The sequence below is a fragment of the Cherax quadricarinatus genome, chromosome 1 (assembly GCF_038502225.1).
Source record: "Cherax quadricarinatus isolate ZL_2023a chromosome 1, ASM3850222v1, whole genome shotgun sequence".
Taxonomy (NCBI): Eukaryota; Metazoa; Arthropoda; class Malacostraca; order Decapoda; family Parastacidae; genus Cherax; species Cherax quadricarinatus.
Window position 1 is genome coordinate 2,209,612 of NC_091292.1, and position 20,468 is coordinate 2,230,079.

A 20,468-nucleotide genomic window follows, 5' to 3' on the forward strand; every position below is an offset into this window, starting at 1 on the left:
CAAGGACCCATTATCATATCAAGGAACCTCCCTTGAAAGGTAGATCAAGGGCCCATTATATCAAGGAACCTTCCTTGAGAGGTTTTAGATCAAGGTCCCATCATCAATATCAAGGAACTTCGTTTAGGGTTAATTACTTACAGTCTCAGCCCCTGTGGGTTGGTGACCAGGCTGGGGGCTTCCTAACACACTTTGTGTCACTGACCGCAAGTAGTCCATCTTTCTTCTTCACTTTTAATGAGTAACACGTCACTCACAACCTCTTAAGTCCGTTAAGACGGTGTTGAGTGTGACTTAGAAAGCTAAAAGAGCGTTTTTAATGTATGAAGAATGTACGAGTTGTTACAATGTTTACGTCCACGTAGGAGCAGACGACCTGACTCTTACTGACATGACTCTCACCAGGCGTCTCATAAGTCAAGTTTCCCCTCAAGGAAGGTTCCTTGATGTTGGTGAGGGGCTCTTGATTTAGGGAATTGGATCTGTGCTCCAGTTCCCCGAATTAAGCCTGAATGCCTTCCACATCCCCCCCCCCCCAGGCGCTGTATAATCCTCCGGGTTTAGCGCTTCCCCCTTGATTATAATAATAATAATAATCATAAGTAAAGTAAGTAAGTAAGTAAGTTTATTCAGGTATACACAAATACAGTTACATAGATTATCATACATAGCAACATATGTGTAGAGAACCTGGGATAACCCAAAAAAGTCAGACAGAGTGATTTATTTCCAATTACCTACAGTTTTAAACCATCCTTGGGTATGGAGTGCATAATAAACATATTTAACTAACTAACCTTGGATAACTAAGTAAGTAAGATTAGAAATATTCTAAATACTATGTGTATATTACTTAGGATAATCCAAAAAAGCAGACTGAGTGACATTTCCACCTTCTAACATTTCCTCTTTCATCAAGATATTACAAGGATCCCAGTGGAAATAAGTCACTTTGACTTTTTGTGTTATTATCCTAAGTAATTTACACATATGTTACTGTTTGTGATAATTGTACTTATGTGTATATGTACCTAAATAAACTTACTTACCCACCTACTTTCTTACAGTACTTCACCCACCTACTTCCTAACAGTACTTCACCCACCTACTTTCTTACAGTACTTCACCCACCTACTTTCTAACAGTACTTCACCCACCTACTTTCTAACAGTACTTCACCCACCTACTTTCTAACAGTACTTCACCCACCTACTTTCTAACAGTACTTCACCCACCTACTTTCTAACAGTACTTCACCCACCTACTTTCTAACAGTACTTCACCCACCTACTTTCTAACAGTACTTCACCCACCTACTTTCTAACAGTACTTCACCCACCTACTTTCTAACAGTACTTCACCCACCTACTTTCTAACAGTACTTCACACACCTACTTTCTAACAGTACTTCACCCACCTACTTTCTAACAGTACTTCACCCACCTACTTTCTAACAGTACTTCACCCACCTACTTTCTAACAGTACTTCACCCACCTACTTTCTAACAGTACTTCACACACCTACTTCCTAACAGTACTTCACCCACCTACTTTCTAGCATTACTTCACCCACCTACTTTCTAACAGTACTTCACCCACCTACTTTCTTACAGTACTTCACCCACCTACTTTCTAACAGCACTTCACCCACCTACTTTCTTACAGTACTTCACCCACCTACTTTCTAACAGCACTTCACCCACCTACTTTCTAACAGTACTTCACCCACCTACTTTCTTACAGTACTTCACCCACCTACTTTCTAACAGCACTTCACCCACCTACTTTCTTACAGTACTTCACCCACCTACTTTCTAACAGCACTTCACCCACCTACTTTCTAACAGTACTTCACCCACCTACTTTCTAACAGTACTTCACCCACCTACTTTCTTACAGTACTTCACACACCTACTTCCTAACAGTACTTCACCCACCTACTTTCTTACAGTACTTCACCCACCTACTTCCTAACAGTACTTCACCCACCTACTTTCTAACAGTACTTCACACACCTACTTCCTAACAGTACTTCACCCACCTACTTTCTTACAGTACTTCACCCACCTACTTTCTTACAGTACTTCACACACCTACTTCCTAACAGTACTTCACCCACCTACTTTCTTACAGTACTTCACCCACCTACTTCCTAACAGTACTTCACCCACCTACTTTCTAACAGTACTTCACACACCTACTTCCTAACAGTACTTCACCCACCTACTTTCTTACAGTACTTCACCCACCTACTTCCTAACAGTACTTCACCCACCTACTTTCTTACAGTACTTCACACACCTACTTCCTAACAGTACTTCACCCACCTACTTTCTTACAGTACTTCACCCACCTACTTTCTAACAGCACTTCACCCACCTACTTTCTTACAGTACTTCACCCACCTACTTCCTAACAGTACTTCACCCACCTACTTTCTAACAGTACTTATAGGAGTCAGGAATCGCGGGAAGAACTAAAAGTACTTTCTAACAGCACTTCACCCACCTACTTTCTTACAGTACTTCACCCACCTACTTCCTAACAGTACTTCACCCACCTACTTTCTTACAGTACTTCACACACCTACTTCCTAACAGTACTTCACCCACCTACTTTCTTACAGTACTTCACCCACCTACTTCCTAACAGTACTTCACCCACCTACTTTCTAACAGTACTTCACACACCTACTTCCTAACAGTACTTCACCCACCTACTTTCTTACAGTACTTCACCCACCTACTTTCTTACAGTACTTCACACACCTACTTCCTAACAGTACTTCACCCACCTACTTTCTTACAGTACTTCACCCACCTACTTCCTAACAGTACTTCACCCACCTACTTTCTAACAGTACTTCACACACCTACTTCCTAACAGTACTTCACCCACCTACTTTCTTACAGTACTTCACCCACCTACTTCCTAACAGTACTTCACCCACCTACTTTCTTACAGTACTTCACACACCTACTTCCTAACAGTACTTCACCCACCTACTTTCTTACAGTACTTCACCCACCTACTTCCTAACAGTACTTCACCCACCTACTTTCTAACAGTACTTCACACACCTACTTCCTAACAGTACTTCACCCACCTACTTTCTTACAGTACTTCACCCACCTACTTCCTAACAGTACTTCACCCACCTACTTTCTAACAGTACTTCACCCACCTACTTTCTAACAGTACTTCACCCACCTACTTTCTAACAGTACTTCACCCACCTACTTTCTAACAGTACTTCACCCACCTACTTTCTAACAGTACTTACAGGAGTCAGGAATCACGGGAAGAACTAAAAGCCATAAATGAAATCGAAAGAAACCCAAAGTATTTCTTCTCCTATGCCAAATCAAAGTCGAGAACAACGTCCAGTATTGGGCCCCTACTTAAACAAGATGGGTCCTACACAGATGACAGCAAGGAAATGAGTGAGCTACTCAAGTCTCAATATGACTCAGTTTTTAGCAAGCCGCTAACCAGACTGAGAGTCGAAGATCAAAATGAATTTTTTATGAGAGAGCCATAGAACTTGGTTAACACAAGCCTATCCGATGTTATCCTGACGCCAAATGACTTCGAACAGGCGATAAATGACATGCCCATGCACTCTGCCCCAGGGCCAGACTCATGGAACTCCGTGTTCATCAAGAACTGCAAGAAGCCCCTATCACGAGCCTTTACCATCCCATGGAGAGGGAGCATGGACACGGGGGTCGTCCCACAGTTACTAAAAACAACAGACATAGCCCCACTCCACAAAGGGGGCAGTAAAGCAACAGCAAAGAACTACAGACCAATAGCACTAACATCCCATATCATAAAAATCTTTGAAAGGATCCTAAGAAGCAAGATCACCACCCATCTAGAAACCCATCAGTTACACAACCCAGGGCAACATGGGTTTAGAACAGGTCGCTCCTGTCTGTCTCAACTATTGGATCACTACAAGGTCCTAGATGCACTAGAAGACAAAAAGAATGCAGATGTAATATATACAGACTTTGCAAAAGCCTTCGACAAGTGTGACCATGGCGTAATAGCGCACAAAATGCGTGCTAAAGGAATAACAGGAAAAGTCGGTCGATGGATCTATAATTTCCTCACTAACAGAACACACAGAGTAGTAGTCAACAGAGTCAAGTCCGAGGCAGCTACGGTGAAAAGCTCTGTTCCACAAGGCACAGTACTCGCTCCCATCTTGTTCCTCATCCTCATATCTGACATAGACAAGGATGTCAGCCACAGCACCGTGTCTTCCTTTGCAGATGACACCCGAATCTGCATGACAGTGTCTTCCATTGCAGACACTGCAAGGTTCCAGGCAGACATCAACCAAATCTTTCAGTGGGCTGCAGAAAACAATATGAAGTTCAACGATGAGAAATTTCAATTACTCAGATAGGGTAAACGCGAGGAAATTAAATCTTCATCAGAGTACAAAACAAATTCTGGCCACAAAATAGAGCGAAACACCAACATCAAAGACCTGGGAGTGATCATGTCGGAGGATCTCGCCTTCAAGGACCATAACATTGTATCAATCGCATCTGCTAGAAAAATGACAGGATGGATAATGAGAACCTTCAAAACTAGGGAGGCCAAGCCCATGATGACACTCTTCAGGTCACTTGTTCTATCTAGGCTGGAATAATGCTGCACACTAACAGCACCTTTCAAGGCAGGTGAAATTGCTGACCTAGAAAATGTACAGAGAACTTTCACGGCGCGCATAATAGAGATAAAACACCTCAATTACTGGGAGCGCTTGAGGTTCCTAAACCTGTATTCCCTGGAACGCAGGTGGGAGAGATACATGATTATATACACCTGGAAAATCCTAGAGGGACTAGTACCGAACTTGCACACGAAAATCACTCACTACGAAAGCAAAAGACTTGGCAGACGATGCACCATCCCCCCAATGAAAAGCAGGGGTGTCACTAGCACGTTAAGAGACCATATAATAAGTGTCAGGGGCCCGAGACTGTTCAACTGCCTCCCAGCACACATAAGGGGGATTACCAACAGACCCCTGGCAGTCTTCAAGCTGGCACTGGACAAGCACCTAAAGTCGGTTCCTGATCAGCCGGGCTGTGGCTCGTACGTTGGTTTGCGTGCAGCCAGCAGTAACAGCCTGGTTGATCAGGCTCTGATCCACCAGGAGGCCTGGTCACAGACCGGGCCGCGGGGGCACCGGTTCATCGGCTTACTTTAGCCAGATCAATTTTTTTCCGTTCTGCGGAAAATTCTTTAACGGTCTTTGGTGGGAAGCCGGTTACTGAACTCAGGTGGGAGTGTGGGTGTCCCTCTCTGCTGGGGCTTGGCAAGGTGGTCCACCGGATCTAATTGGCAACTTCAAGTTTCTATCTCTATTTACAAAGAAACTTTTGTTCCTTTTCTCTCATCGCCCAGCTTTAAGCAAAAAAATTTTTTCTCGTACCATGGAGAAGCCGGGTTCGATACGGCTTGTGTTGTCAGTGGCCCTGATAAACCCAACACAGAAAAGAAAGAAGTTTAGTGATTTAATTGTTGTTGCAGAGGAATTTAATATTAGTTTCTATTTCATTCAGGATATTCATAATGGCTCCTGGTGAGTCATAGATATTAGTATCGCTGTTACTCCTATATTATGATTTTGTGCATGTAGGTTTAATTCACACCGACTGAAACAGCAAACAGACTCAATGTTTTCTTCTCCACCATGGGAAAATATCTAGGAACAAAATACCAAGCACAAACACCCGTCCATCAGACTACCTCATAGGTACCTACCCAAATACGCTATTCCTAGCTCCAACCAACCCAATAGAAGTTACGCTAATCATAAACACCCTTAAAAACAAGGCAGGAGACATAAACAACTTGCCTGCTTTTATGTACAAAAAAAAGCTTCTCAAGTATTGTCACCAATTATTGCAACCCTCTTTAACAAATCCATTAAATCATCTACCTTCCCAACAATCCTCAAAATAGCTTGGGTCACTCCGATCCATAAAGGAGGTGACCAAGCTGACTTGAATAACTATAGACCAATATCTAACTTACCACTGCTCTCTAAAATCTTTGAAAAATTAATTCATAGACGGATCTACTCCTAACTCGTCTCACACAACATATTAAACCCTTGTCAGTTTGGATTCAGGAATAATAAAAGCACAAATGATGCTATCATACACATGCTAGAACTTATATATACCGCACTTGAAAAGAAAGAAATCCCGCTGGGAATTTTCATTGATTTACGTAAAGTTTTTGATACAGTCGACCATGAACTGCTGTACTCCAAATTAATGCACTATGGTATCAGAGGCCACTCCCTCAACTACCTAGTCATACCTTAGTTGCAGAAGTCAATATGTGTATGCAAATGGTGCAAACTCTTCTACCCAACCAATCACAGTATGAGTCCCACAAGGAAGCGTCCTTGGACCACTCCTCTTTTCTCATCTGCATCAATGATCTACCGAATGCATCACAGCTACTCAAACCCATATTATATGCAGATGACACTACATATGTCTTCTCCCACCCTAACACAGTCATACTCGCCAACACTGTCAATGCCGAATTGCAGAAAATATCTGCCTGGATGATGACTAATAAACTTACCCTGAATACTGATAAAACCCATTTCATTCAGTTTGGAAACAAAGCTGCAAATGTTCCACTTAACATAACGCTAAATGGATCACCAGTCACAAGACATACAGAGGGAAAATTCCTAGGTATGCACCTTGACAGTAGCCTTAAGTTCCAGACATATTTACAACAACTCACCAAGAAAATCTCTAAGACTGTAGGCATACTATCAAAGATACGGTACTGCATTCCACAGTCAGCTCTCCTGGCACTGTATCATTCACTAATATACCCTTATCTCACATATGGAATTTGTGCATGGGGATCAACAACATTAAATCACCTAAGACCTCTAATAACCCAGCAAAAGGCAGCAGTCAGAATGATAACAAATTCCCACTCCCAACAGCATACTCCACCAATTTTCATACCTGGAGTTTACCTGGAGAGAGTTCTGGGAGTCAACGCCCCCGCGGCCCGGTCTGTGACCAGGCCTCCTGGTGGATCAGAGCCTGATCAATCAGGCTGTTACTGCTGGCTGCACGCAAACCAACGTACAAGCCACAGCCCGGCTGATCAGGAACCGACTTTAGGTGCTTGTCCAGTGCCAGCTTGAAGACTGCCAGGGGTCTGTTGGTAATCCCCCTTATGTATGCTGGGAGGCAGTTGAACAGTCTCGGGCCCCTGACACTTATTGTATGGTCTCTTAACGTGCTAGTGACACCCCTGCTTTTCATTGGGGGGATGTTTCATCGTCTGCCAAGTCTTTTGCTTTCGTAGCAAGTGATTTTCGTGTGCAAGTTCGGTACTAGTCCCTCTAGGATTTTCCAGGTGTATATAATCATGTATCTCTCCCGCCTGCGTTACAGGGAATACAGGTTCAGGAACCTCAAGCGCTCCCAGTAATTGAGGTGTTTTATCTCCGTTATGCGCGCCGTGAAGGTTCTCTGTACATTTTCTAGGTCAGCAATTTCACCTGCCTTGAAAGGTGCTGTTAGTGTGCAGCAATATTCCAGCCTAGATAGAACAAGTGACCTGAAGAGTGTCATCATGGGCTTGGCATCCCTCGTTTTGAAGGTTCTCATTATCCATCCTGTCATTTTTCTAGCAGATGCGATCGATACAATGTTATGGTCCTTGAAGGTGAGATCCTCCGACATGATCACTCCCAGGTCTTTGACGTTGGTGTTTCGCTCTATTTTGTGGCCAGAATTTGTTTTGTATTCTGATGAAGATTTAATTTCCTCGTGTTTACCATATCTGAGTAATTGAAATTTCTCATCGTTGAACATATTGTTTTCTGCAGCCCACTGAAAGATTTGGTTGATGTCCGCCTGGAGCCTTGTAGTGTCTGCAATGGAAGACACTGTCATGCAGATTCGGGTGTCATCTGCAAAGGAAGACATGGTGCTGTGGCTGACATCCTTGTGTATGTCAGATATGAGGATGTGGAACAAGATGGGAGTGAGTACTGTGCCTTGTGGAACAGAGCTTTTCACTGTGCCTGCCTCGGACTTTACTCTGTTGACTACTACTCTCTGTGTTCTGTTAGTGAGGAAATTATAGATCCATCGACCGACTTTTCCTGTTATTCCTTTAGCACGCATTTTGTGCGCTATTACGCCATGGTCACACTTGTCGAAGGCTTTTGCAAAGTCTGTATATATTACATCTGCATTCTTTTTGTCTTCTAGTGCATCTAGGACCTTGTCGTAGTGATCCAATAGTTGAGACAGACAGGAGCGACCTGTTCTAAACCCATGTTGCCCTGGGTTGTGTAACTGATGGGTTTCTAGATGGGTGGTGATCTTGCTTCTTAGGACTCTTTCAAAGATTTTTATGATATGGGATGTTAGTGCTATCGGTCTGTAGTTCTTTGCTGTTGCTTTACTGCCCCCTTTGTGGAGTGGGGCTATGTCTGTTGTTTTTAGTAACTGTGGGACGACCCCCGTGTCCATGCTCCCTCTCCATAGGATGGTAAAGGCTCGTGATAGGGGCTTCTTGCAGTTCTTGATGAACACGGAGTTCCATGAGTCTGGCCCTGGGGCAGAGTGCATGGGCATGTCATTTATCGCCTGTTCGAAGTCATTTGGCATCAGGATAACATCAGATAGGCTTGTGTTAACCAAATTCTGTGGCTCTCTCATAAAAAATTCATTTTGATCTTCTACTCTCAGTCTGGTTAATGGCTTGCTAAAAACTGAGTCATATTGGGACTTGAGTAGCTCACTCATTTCCTTGCTGTCATCTGTGTAGGACCCATCTTGTTTAAGTAAGGGCCCAATACTGGATGTTGTTCTCGACTTTGATTTGGCATAGGAGAAGAAATACTTTGGGTTTCTTTCGATTTCATTTATGGCTTTTAGTTCTTCCCGTGATTCCTGACTCCTATAAGATTCCTTTAGCTTAAGTTCGATGTTTGCTATTTCTCTGACCAGTGTCTCCCTACGCATTTCAGATAGATTGACCTCTTTTAGCTGCTCTGTTATTCTTTTCCGTCGCCTGTAAAGAGAGCGCCTGTCTCTTTCTATTTTACATCTACTCCTCCTTTTTCTTAGAGGAATAAGTCTTGTGCATACATCGAGTGCCACCAAGTTAATCTGTTCTAGGCATAAGTTGGGGTCTGTGTTGCTTAGTATATCTTCCCAGCTTATATCGGTTAGGACTTGGTTTACTTGGTCCCACTTTATGTTTTTGTTATTGAAGTTGAATTTGGTGAATGCTCCCTCGTGACTAATCTCATTTTGTCGGTCTGGGGCTCTGCGCATACATGTCTGAACCTCAATTATGTTGTGATCTGAGTATATTGTTTTTGATATGGTGACATTTCTTATCAGATCATCATTGTTAGTGAAGATGAGGTCTAGTGTATTCTCCATTCTAGTAGGTTCTATTATTTGCTGGTTGAAATTGAATTTTGTGCAGAGATTTAAAAGCTCGTGTGAGTGTGAGTTTTCATCAGAGCTGCCTCCTGGTGTTATTACTGCAACAATGTTATTTGCTATATTCCTCCATTTTAGGTGCCTTAAGTTGAAATCCCCCAGGAGCAAGATGTTGTGTACAGGAGCTGGAAGATTTTCCAGACAGTGGTCAATTTTTAACAGCTGTTCCTGGAATTGCTGGGATGTTGCATCCGGAGGCTTGTAGACTACCACAATGACTAGGTTTTGGTTCTCGACCTTTACTGCTAAAACTTCCACTACATCATTTGAGGCATTAAGCAGTTCTGTGCAAACAAGTGACTCTGCAATGTACAGGCCAACCTCCCCCTTTTGCCTGTTCACTCTGTCACATCTGTATAGGATGTAACCTGGGATCCATATTTCGTTGTCTAAGTGATCCTTTATGTGGGTCTCAGTGAAAGCCGCGAACATTGCCTTTGCCTCTGCAAGCAGTCCACGGTTGAAAGGTATTTTGTTGTTTGTTGCTGGCTTTAGACCCTGTATATTTGCAAAGAAGAATGTCATCGGACTGGTGGTATTGTTGGTACTGGGGGGGGATTTTTTTTCCGGCATTAGTATCTGTATCTGTTGGTTTGGAGTGGACGCCATCGACTGTGGTTCCACTCCAGGAATGACTGGATTTGGTGTACAATTTCTGCCATTTCCTGCCAGTTTTTTTTCCTTCCTGGCACTAAAAAACCTCTCCCTCTTGAGTGGCTGTGGCTACCCAGGTTTTCCCATGGCCTGGATGTTTTGTATCTTTTTGTCCCCTTTAGATGGTGTGCCTGGCAATTTAAGTTGTAGCACAGTCTTTCCTGTACTGAAGAGGTACACTTTTCAGGGTGAAAAAGCTTACAGGAAGAGAGTTTGCATTTTCCTGTTGTCATATGGGCACGGCATTTTCTAGGGTAGTCATAGTTGCACGTCCCATCTGTTTTTCCAGATTTCCCATGTCTGCAGATACCTAGTGCATAGTATGTGCACAGGCTTGGTTTCTGTTTGCCTTGGGTTTCTGTGACTGTATTGCCTGTTGGTGCATGTTTACCTGTCTTATTCCTATCTTCCCTAGCACCAACAATGGAGCTCCCACCAGTTGTTTTTGGTAATATATCCTCACTATTGCTAGTGGAGTCCTCTTGTTTGCTATTTCCTGTTGTATTTCTTGTTTGCAATATTGGTTTTATCTTATCTTTGACTACACTTGTTTCCCCACTATGGCTCCTGTCCCCTATGAGGTCATTTATATGCATTCCTTCCTGCGTATAATTCCCGACTACCTGGACAAAATCTCCAGCTTCACCATTACTGTCTCCCAGGACAGCACCTCCAGCTTCACCATTACTGTCTCCCAGGACAGCATCTCCAACTTCACCATTACTGTCTCCCAGGACAGCACCTCCAGCTTCACCATTTCTGTCTCCCAGGACAGCACCTCCAGCTTCACCATTACTGTCTCCCAGGACAGCATCTCCAGCTTCACCATTACTGTCTCCCAGGACAGCATCTCCAGCTTCACCATTACTGTCTCCCAGGACAGCACCTCCAGCTTCACCATTTCTGTCTCCCAGGACAGCACCTCCAGCTTCACCATTACTGTCTCCCAGGACAGCACCTCCAGCTTCACCATTACTGTCTCCCAGGACAGCACCTCCAGCTTCACCATTACTGTCTCCCAGGACAGCACTATCAGCCCCACATTTACTGACTACCAGGACATCACCTCCAGCCTTACAGTTTCTGACTACATGGCCAGTATCAAGGGCAGTACCATTCAGCCCAGACTTTTTATGTTCCCATCTGTTGTAGAAAGCTTCCAGGTTGTCTATGAAAGCAGCTTTGATGTTATCCTCTTTTAATACCCTTGTGATTTTAGTCCACAGATTTATCTCCTTTGGGCATACCCAAAAACACTTCCCTGTTTTAATACTGCTTGTAGCTAGTTCTTGGATATCTGCACAAGGGGCGTGACACCAATTTCCACAAAAATGACAATTTATCCATGTGGAAGCCCGTTTGTTTGATTTATTGCAGACTACACACAGCTTCATAATGATTTGAATGGTTGATTTACTGTAATTCTACTAGCAACCTCTTGAATACTCTATTAATAACCTCTTTAAGTAAAGCTCTAGCTATCTGTATTTCTATTTCTAACTGTACTTTTATATCAGGACAGCTTACCGGAGTACGCTCTTGGAGTTTGTTTTATATTTATTGTTTGTGTTTATAAGGGTGCCTACAACCCCATCCATTTACAGTCTGCTTTATTGTCCAACGAATCCGTTTGAAACCGGCCAAGGGTTCGACCAGTCGAGGGTTCGGTCCAGTCGAGGGTTCGGAGCCAGTCTGATCTGATCAGTGGGTCACTTATTTAAAACATACTGGTCGGTGATTTGGGCTAACACATGAAGGATCTACTGGAAAATTCTACCCGAGTAATAAGTCTAAATCTGCTGACCATTAAGAACATCCATACTTATTCATATGCCTACTACATACACAGAACAATACATGCAAATATAAACCCTTCACTCAAACTTCTCCTCACCAACCTTAACAGGACACACGACCATAACACAAGACACAGATCTCATTTTGATGTTCCCCGTGTCCATATCACACTGTGTAAAAACTCTATGCACATAAAGGGCGCCAAAATATGGAATTCATTACCAGAAGATACTAAAGTAACCCAGTCTGATAATCAATTTAAGACTCTTCTCAAAAGCCACTTAATCACCCTAGACTAAATGCTCAATACTCAGCATTCCCATACTCAATACGTATTCCCATATAATTTCAATAATTACTTTTGAACCTATTATCCATTGTCGACAGGAATATAATTGAATCATTGTTTCACAAAAAGCATTTTTGAATATATGAATATATCTTTTGTTTTATATAAATTAGATTCACTTATAATTAATAGATCTAATGTACAACTATGATATAATTCTTCAGTGTTAAGTAGTCAGTAAGCCAATAATGTTAAGTAGGCCCATAATGCCTAGGCATAATAGAGGCTTGCTGCATTGCAACCCATTATTGTAAATACATAATCTCAATATACTATTTGCAAAGACATAAATAAATAAATAAATAAAATATAATAATGTGTTGGTTATAGTATTATATTAAAAGAGGTTTCGTCTGCCTGGGACTATTTTATTAATTCATACAGAGACAAGTAAAGCATGAGGCCACATAATGGTTGATGAGAGGTGAGATGTTCACTTTAGCAACCTATATACCTAGCATTGTTTTAGAATAAAGGAAACCTGACACTGGTCGGTAGGCCACTGCAGCAAGTTTATTCACGTACAGGTACACATAATTACAGTTATGTACATAAATTTTTATACATTGCAGCATATGTGTAGATTACCTAGAATAACCCAAGAAAGTCAGGCAAAGTGACTTACTTCGTTTGGGGTCCTTGTATTTCCATTTAAGAGTACCTCTCATAAACTAAAATCTGATGCAACTCTGCTCCCTGGATGACTGTTCAAGCAATTATATCTCATATTTGTTATGTATATATGTACTTGAAAAAACCTACTCATAAAGTGTTAAAACTGTGTACTCATTATTCTTGGACACTTTAACCCTTTCAGGGTCGAGAAGCCCTCTCCTAAACTTGTTCTCAGGGTCAAAAATTTTTTGGAAAAAAAATTATTTTTTCTTATGAAATGATAGAGCATCTTTTCCCGATCATAATGACACCAAAAGTTTGAAATCTGATGGAAAACTTATGAAATTATGCTCCACAAAGTTAGCAGTCTCAATGATGTTTATGCATCCGCGATTTCGCCCACTTTGAGCCCTATTTTCGGCCAATTCCAGTGTACTAGTCGACAAAAATCATAACTATTTTGCTAGAATTCCATTTTTTCTATCGAATGAGTACAAGAAACCACCCATTTACCGATCTAAGCTATCCAATTAAAGTGGTCAGAAATTGGCAATTTTGCCAATTTCACAAATTTTAACCCTTTGACTGTTTCCGACGTATAAATACGTCTTATGAGCCAATGTTTCTGACGTATTTATACGCACAAATTCTAGCGGCTTCAAATCGCGCGCCAAAGGCCTGGTAGGCCTACACGGGAGAGAATGGGTCTCAGTGGTCGGTGTGCACCCTGTGAAAAAAATCTGGGACCTAGCGGTGCATTGTGGGAACGCATGTTGTCAGTCCATTTTCACCATGCCTCTCAGTAAGAAGTTCCTCACTCCTCGGCGGATTGGAGGTCTTTTGTTCCCAAGTGATAGCTCTAACAGCGATGAAAATGTCAGTGACAGTGAATTCAAGGGTTTTCAAGTGAGTGTTACCGAAAAAAGTGCCCAGGATAACGTAAATAGTGACGAAAACCCAGATGACCCACAACCTTCGACCTCTGGTGCTGTGCCGGCTTGTTCACATTCACCTTCGCCTGTACCAGGACGAAAGAGGAAACTATTTGGTCGTGTACAACACCCTGATGATAGCAGTGATAGTGATAGTGATAGTGATAGTGATTTCAAGGTCATTGAAAGCAGTTCTAGTGACAGTGAGAGTGAATATTCCCCAGTGAAGCGCCAGTATGTACGACGTAGCATGCGGTCTGGTAGTGTTTCATATGTTGTTCCAAGGGGAAGGAGAAACTCTGGGAGCACATCCCGTGGCCCAACACCACGACCTGATAGTGAAGATGACGATATTGTAACGATGGGTATGAATGGTGACAGTGAGGGAGGAGGCAGTGGTGGTGATAGTGAGGGTGGCACGGCCCATGTGGCACCATCACCGGGCCACGCTACTAGCCACGCGGCTGACTCAGCAGAACAACCAGCCTCACCCTACCCCACACTGCCACAACCTGCACCACCACAACCTGCACAGCCACAACCACAGCCACAACCACGGTACAATATCCAGACCCCACCAGCAGACCGCATCTGGGATTGGCAGGACGGTGACGAGTTTGTTCCCAGTCCCCATGACTTTGATGAAACACAAAGTGGAATAAAGCCATCTTGTCCACTTGGGAACAATGCCAGTGAACTGGACTGCTTTGAGTTATTCTTCGATGAACCCCTGATGGACATCATTGTCAGGGAAACCAACACATACTGTGAATACACCATGGCAAATACAATTCTCTCACCAAAATCACGGCTACACAAGTGGAAGGAGACAACTGTGGCAGAGATGTACCTGTTTTTTGCCACAATAATGCTTATGCCACATGTGTATAAGCACACTGTCACCACATACTGGACAACAGATCGCCTGATTTCAACTCCAGGTTTTAGTGACATTATAGGTGTCAATCGTTTCCTGATACTGTTGCGTATGTTACACTTTTCAGACAAAACCAGGCCTGACAGAAGCGACAGGTTATATAAGATAAGAAATGTGTTTATGTACCTGAAACAAAAGTGCTGCATGTATTTTTATCCCTTCAGGAAGCTTGTTATTGATGAGTCCTTGATTTTATTCAAAGGAAGACTCTCATTCAAGCAATATATACCAAGCAAGAGGAAACGCTTTGGTATAAAGCTATTTGTACTGTGTGATTGCAGAAGTGGTCTTGTTTTAGATATTATTGTGTACACTGGCAGTAATACTTTGAGAGATACCATGAAGTTATTGGGTATCTCTGGTGATGTGGTTCGAACAATGATGGAACCATATCTTGGTAAGGGGCATATGTTATTTACTGATAACTGGTACACAAGCCCCTTACTCAGTGATTTCTTGCGAGTGAACTTGACAGACGTGTGTGGCACAGTGCGTGGTAATCGCAAACATATGCCAAGGTTCGACGCTGGCACTCGCAGAGGTGAGGTGCAAGCCTTTGCTGCCAATGACATCATGGCATTTCGGTGGCATGACAAACGTGATGTCACATTGTTGACATCATTTCACACAAACGAAATGGTACCCAGTGGCAGGGACAACAGAGAGACCAATGAACCCATTCTAAAGCCTGCAGCTGTCATGGACTACAACCTCAATATGCGCTTAGTGGACAAATGTGACATGCAGATTGGGTTTGCAGACTGTGTACGCAAGAGTTATAAGTGGTATATCAAACTTTTTTTCCATCTTGTTGATATCTCTATGCTAAATGCTTATAACATATACAAGTTGAAAACCAACAAAACACCAAAATATGGTGAATTTTGCCTGTCAGTAATCAGACAAATAATTGCAAAGTACCAAGGAGCAACTCCTGCAATAGATCAGTGCCCACAGACGTCATCTTGTTTGAGGCCTGGTGATCACTACCCCATACAACTGCCTCCTACTACTGCCAAGAAAAATGCTCAGAAGAGGTGCTATGTATGTATGCATACCACAAAATGCCCACAAACATGCAGAGACACTCATTTTATGTGTGAGGAGTGTGAAGTGCCCCTCTGCATATACCCATGTTTCAAAGAGTTCCACAAGCTGCAGCAGTTCTAGGAACGTGTTTAGTGACTGTACATATGTATATATATTATGGAACAATAGTAATAAACATTGTTTTGTATTGTTTGTTTGTGTAAACAAAGTGTATACACAAACTAATAGTGATAAAGTTTGTTCTGTTATTGTGTTGTAAATAATGAGTGTATATTTGAACAATGCACCTTACATTGGTCTCACAGGCCACATAAGTTACCTGGAAAAGAAAAATATTGAAAAATGCAAGAAACCTTTGAATTAGAGTAAATAAAAGAATACGTCAATTTCTGAAAACTTTGCGGCTCTATATCTCGGTAAGTACTGATGGCAAAAATTTTTTTTTAGGCTTAAAACACTAGTAAAAATATTCCTAACATTTTCATAAGAAAAAATAATTTTTTTTTTTTCGAATATTTGGCGACATAGAATGACAGTTTCAGAGACGGGCCTGAAACAGTCAAAGGGTTAAAAGATGCCAATTTCCAAATATTGTCCAGAATAAACAAGACAGACATTCCTGGCACTAAAATAGCATTTTCTCTGTTCATTAGTCACGTACCCAGGCCTCTTTTACATTTCTTTTGCTTTTCACTTTGAAATTTTATTCTTACAAAAAATAGAAGGTTTACTGTTATTAGTGTAGAAATGGTATAAATAATATCAGCACACTTGTGAAAGAATATGAGACTCACCAGTTGACGTGTATTGGACGCTTGGCATGATTTACCTTTGAACTTCGGCAAAAATCGAACATTTCTGCAAATTTGAGCTCAGTTTCAAAGTACTTTTCATTGCGAAACCAATCAAAATCATCTCAATTTCTGTAATATGTCTTCCATTCTGTAAAATGAGACCAGGAAAACTAGAATACAACCATAAATACCATACGAAAATGCAGTGCAAAGTCGCTGTTTTAATCCAAAAACACGGTCAAAGATTTATTTTGTTTTCATTATGCACTGTGTGCTGCAGGATTTTTTTTATACTGTGCACACTAACCACATAGACCCATTCTTTCATATGCAGGCCTACCAGCTTTCTCTCACTAGATTTCAAGGCGCTAGAATTTACGCGTACTAGTACATGTGTAAGTCAATAACCCTGTTGCGTAAGACGTACTAGTACGTCGGAAACCCTGAAAGGGTTAATTGTTTCAAACCCACATTCTGAATTGTTCATTATTAACAGTACCAACTTTTTTTTTAGGCAGTTTTAATCATAGTTTAAGCATGTTTAAAATCTTGTGCATAATTATGGGCTTTTCATATACAGTACAGTATCTAGGGCAGTGGTTCTTAACCTGGGGGTCGTGACCCCCTGAGGGGTCATTTGGGGTTTCTCGGGGGTCACAAAGGGCTCAGGAAAATATAATTTATTTTCATATACAGTGGACCCCCGCATAACGATCACCTCCGAATGCGACCAATTATGTAAGTGTATTTATGTAAGTGCGTTTGTACATGTATGTTTGGGGGTCTGAAATGGACTAATCTACTTCACAATATTCCTTATGGGAACAAATTCGGTCAGTACTGGCACCTGAACATACTTCTGGAGTGAAAAAATATCGTTAACTGGGGGTCCACTGTATTTGAATTAGACAGTTGGGCTTTTACCTGTTTGGTGAGTGGCAACACTGATCACATGTGCAGTGATCTGCTACAGTAAACACATCAACCACACCCAGTCACTTGGTCAGTTCATAGCTATGGTGGGGAATGTCCATATGTCGCTCTTGCTCCTTGCTCCCAAGGCAGTTTCCTGTTTGCATTATGTCTGCCAAGAAGTGTATGTACAATGAAGCCTTTCTCAAGATGGGTTTCACAAGCATCATTCAGAACTCTGTGGTCAAGCTGCAATGTGTCATTTGCACCAATTTTTTGAGCATGAGAGTATGACATCAAGCAAACTGAAAGTCCATTTTGAGTCTTGCCACAGCCATCTGGTGGACAAAAGCTTGGACTTTTTCAAGCGAAAAGAAGCTTCTCTGAAGGCCAGTCGTATCGATTCCACTGGTCATTTCGCTCGTCAGAATGAAGCAGTGTTGGAGGCTTCATGCAGAATTGCTCTAAAAATCGTGCAGACCAAGAAGCCTCATACCACTAGCGAAGGCCTGATTAAACCTTGCATTTTGGAAGCAATGAAGGTGGTTCTTGGAGAACAGCAGGCAAACAAGTTGAGGGCAATTCCCCTTTTGAATGATACAGTCAGAAGTTGGATCTCGGACGTGAGTGAGGTTATTTTGCTGCAGGTAGTGGCTGCTGTGAGGAGTAGTCCTGTGTATTCATTGCAACTGGATGAGTCAACAGATGTTGCTTCATGTTCTCAACTTCTTGTTTATGTTCATTACCTTGACAGGGAAGTTATGAAGGAGTACTTGTTCTCTGAACCATTGGCCACAACCACTTGTGGAGAAGATATTTTCAAAATCCTTGAAGCCTTTCTCTTTAAACATGAGCTAGGCTGGGAAGCACTTGTCAGAGTGTGTACAGATGGGGCTCCTTGTATGACCTCTTGCAAATCCGGCTTCAAAGCCTTCATGAAGAATGTTGCTACACATGTCTCCTTCACTCACTGTATGATTCATTGTCATGTTTTGGTAATGGAGATTCTCCCACCTGGACTTCAAGAAGTGCTCACAGGCGTTGTAAATATTGTGAACCATATCCGAGGGAGTGCAACGACTTCAAGGATTTTTAAAATGCTTTGTGAAGAAATGGGTGCTGACTTCTCTGCTCTCCTATTTCACACAGAAGTACGTTGGCTCTCATGTGGCAAGATTCTAAATCACATGCTACAACTTCGAGAGGAAATAACAGTGCTGTTGGAATGAGGTCATACGGCAAAGGAGAATCTTCTTCATCAGAAGATGCAGGATGACTGTTCTGTAACAAAGGTTGCCTACTTGGTAGATTTCTTCTCTGAAGTGAATTCCCTGAATATTTCACCCCAAGGAAACTTTACAATGCTGCACACAGCTCATGACAAAGTGGCAGCATTCAGATGTAAAATTCAACTTTACCAGAAGAGTTGAGGACAGTGACACAACTTTCTTCACTCAGATGACGACGATGACTCCTGGATTCTATGTCAGATGCTGAATGCAGTTTCTGTAATATGCACAGCATTTCGGGCAAACTTAAGACTATCTTAAGATTAATAAGGCAGTGACTAATTGAGCGCTTATATAATGTAGAACAAACTAAAACAATTATAATATGAAGTATTATAATTTAGTAGATTTTAAAACAATGAGATTGAAACACTTATACTAAGTTTGAAGTAATGAGTAAATGGTTGAGCAATCATCATCAATATACAATAATGAAATTGAAACAATTTTAAATTTGAAGTAAATTATCAAATAGTTGAGCAGTCTTAAATTATTTAGAAGTTTTTTGAGTAGCTTTTGAGTAACTGGTAGGTATTAAGTAAAGTGTTTTTCTGGTTAATTTTGGGCGATGAGGTGATTTCTAAGTAGGGCCTTAAATTGATTTGCAAAAAGGGATTACAGTGTGTGTTCTGGCAATGAATTCCAGATCTTCGGGCCCTTTATGTGCATAGCATTTTTGCATAGGGAGAGAGGGACACGTGGGATATCGAAGAGTGATTTGCGTCTCATATTATGGCTGTGTGTTCTGTTATTAAAGGTTTAAGGTGATTTGCTGTGGTTGAGCCCCATGCACAAATACCATAGGTGAGGTAAGGGTAAATGAGAGAGTGGTAAAGAGCAAGAAGATCCATTTCGGGTACATAGTACCGTATTTTTGGTAGGATGCCTACTGTTTTAGAGACTTTCCTGGATATTTGCTGTATGTGGGTTTGGAATTTGAGACTGCAGTCAAGGTGGAGACCTAGAAATTTTCCGTGTGTGTGTCATGAAATGGGTGAACCAGCTGTACATTTGAAGCTGTTTTCAAATAGCATGAAGTAGGTTTTGTCTATATTGAGAATAAATTTGTTGGTAGTCATCCAAGTAGATATTTTTAGAAGTACATCATTTATAGTGTCTGTTAGTATGGTTAGGTTTGGGTGAGAGAAGACATCAGCAGTATCATCTGCAAGTAAAATGGATTTAAGGAGCTTTGATGCATTTCAGAGGCCATTGATTTAAATAAGAAAGAGAAGTGGGCCAAGGACTCTACCCTGTGGTACTCCAACAAGAACAGGTTGTGCAGTGGAGTTAGCCCCATTTGTGTATACATACTGGTTTCTATTTCTAAGATAAGATTTTATGTAATTGAGAGAGTGACCTCTGACCCCATAATGTTCGAGTTTTAGGTGCAATAGGTCATGGTCATCTGTGTCAAATGCTTTTCATAGGTCTATGAAAAGTCCCAGGGGAATTTAATTTTTTTGAGTGCTGAATATATTAGTTCAAGCATGTGTATAATTGCATTGTTAGTACAGGTGCACATCCATTCATATGAAACCTTTGGGGCCTGTATTGTTTCGAATTTCAGACTTTTTTGAATTTCAGAACGATTCTCAATCCT

At 41.7% G+C, this 20,468-nt stretch overlaps 2 protein-coding genes across 7 annotated transcripts in view; one reads left to right on the forward strand and one right to left on the reverse strand.

Annotated features, from left to right (window-relative positions):
* p115 (General vesicular transport factor p115) overlaps positions 1 to 416 on the reverse strand; it is a 93,289-nt gene extending 92,873 nt beyond the window's left edge. For 3 of the 4 annotated variants that reach the window (XM_070082527.1, XM_070082471.1, XM_070082407.1), the window contains exon 1: positions 142 to 415. In XM_070082527.1, the coding sequence (XP_069938628.1) occupies positions 142 to 219 (78 nt within the window). In that variant the 5' untranslated portion in view covers positions 220 to 415. Of the gene's footprint in view, positions 1 to 141 lie in introns of all 4 variants that reach the window. The other variant, XM_070082343.1, reaches the window with a different exon arrangement.
* A 4,993-nt stretch (positions 417 to 5,409) lies between these two features.
* LOC128703978 (U6 small nuclear RNA (adenine-(43)-N(6))-methyltransferase) overlaps positions 5,410 to 20,468 on the forward strand; it is a 113,274-nt gene continuing 98,215 nt past the window's right edge. For 2 of the 3 annotated variants that reach the window (XM_070082711.1, XM_070082596.1), the window contains exon 1: positions 5,463 to 5,605. In XM_070082711.1, coding sequence (XP_069938812.1) covers positions 5,596 to 5,605 — 10 coding nt within the window. In that variant the 5' untranslated portion in view covers positions 5,463 to 5,595. Of the gene's footprint in view, positions 5,606 to 20,468 lie in introns of all 3 variants that reach the window. The other variant, XM_070082649.1, reaches the window with a different exon arrangement.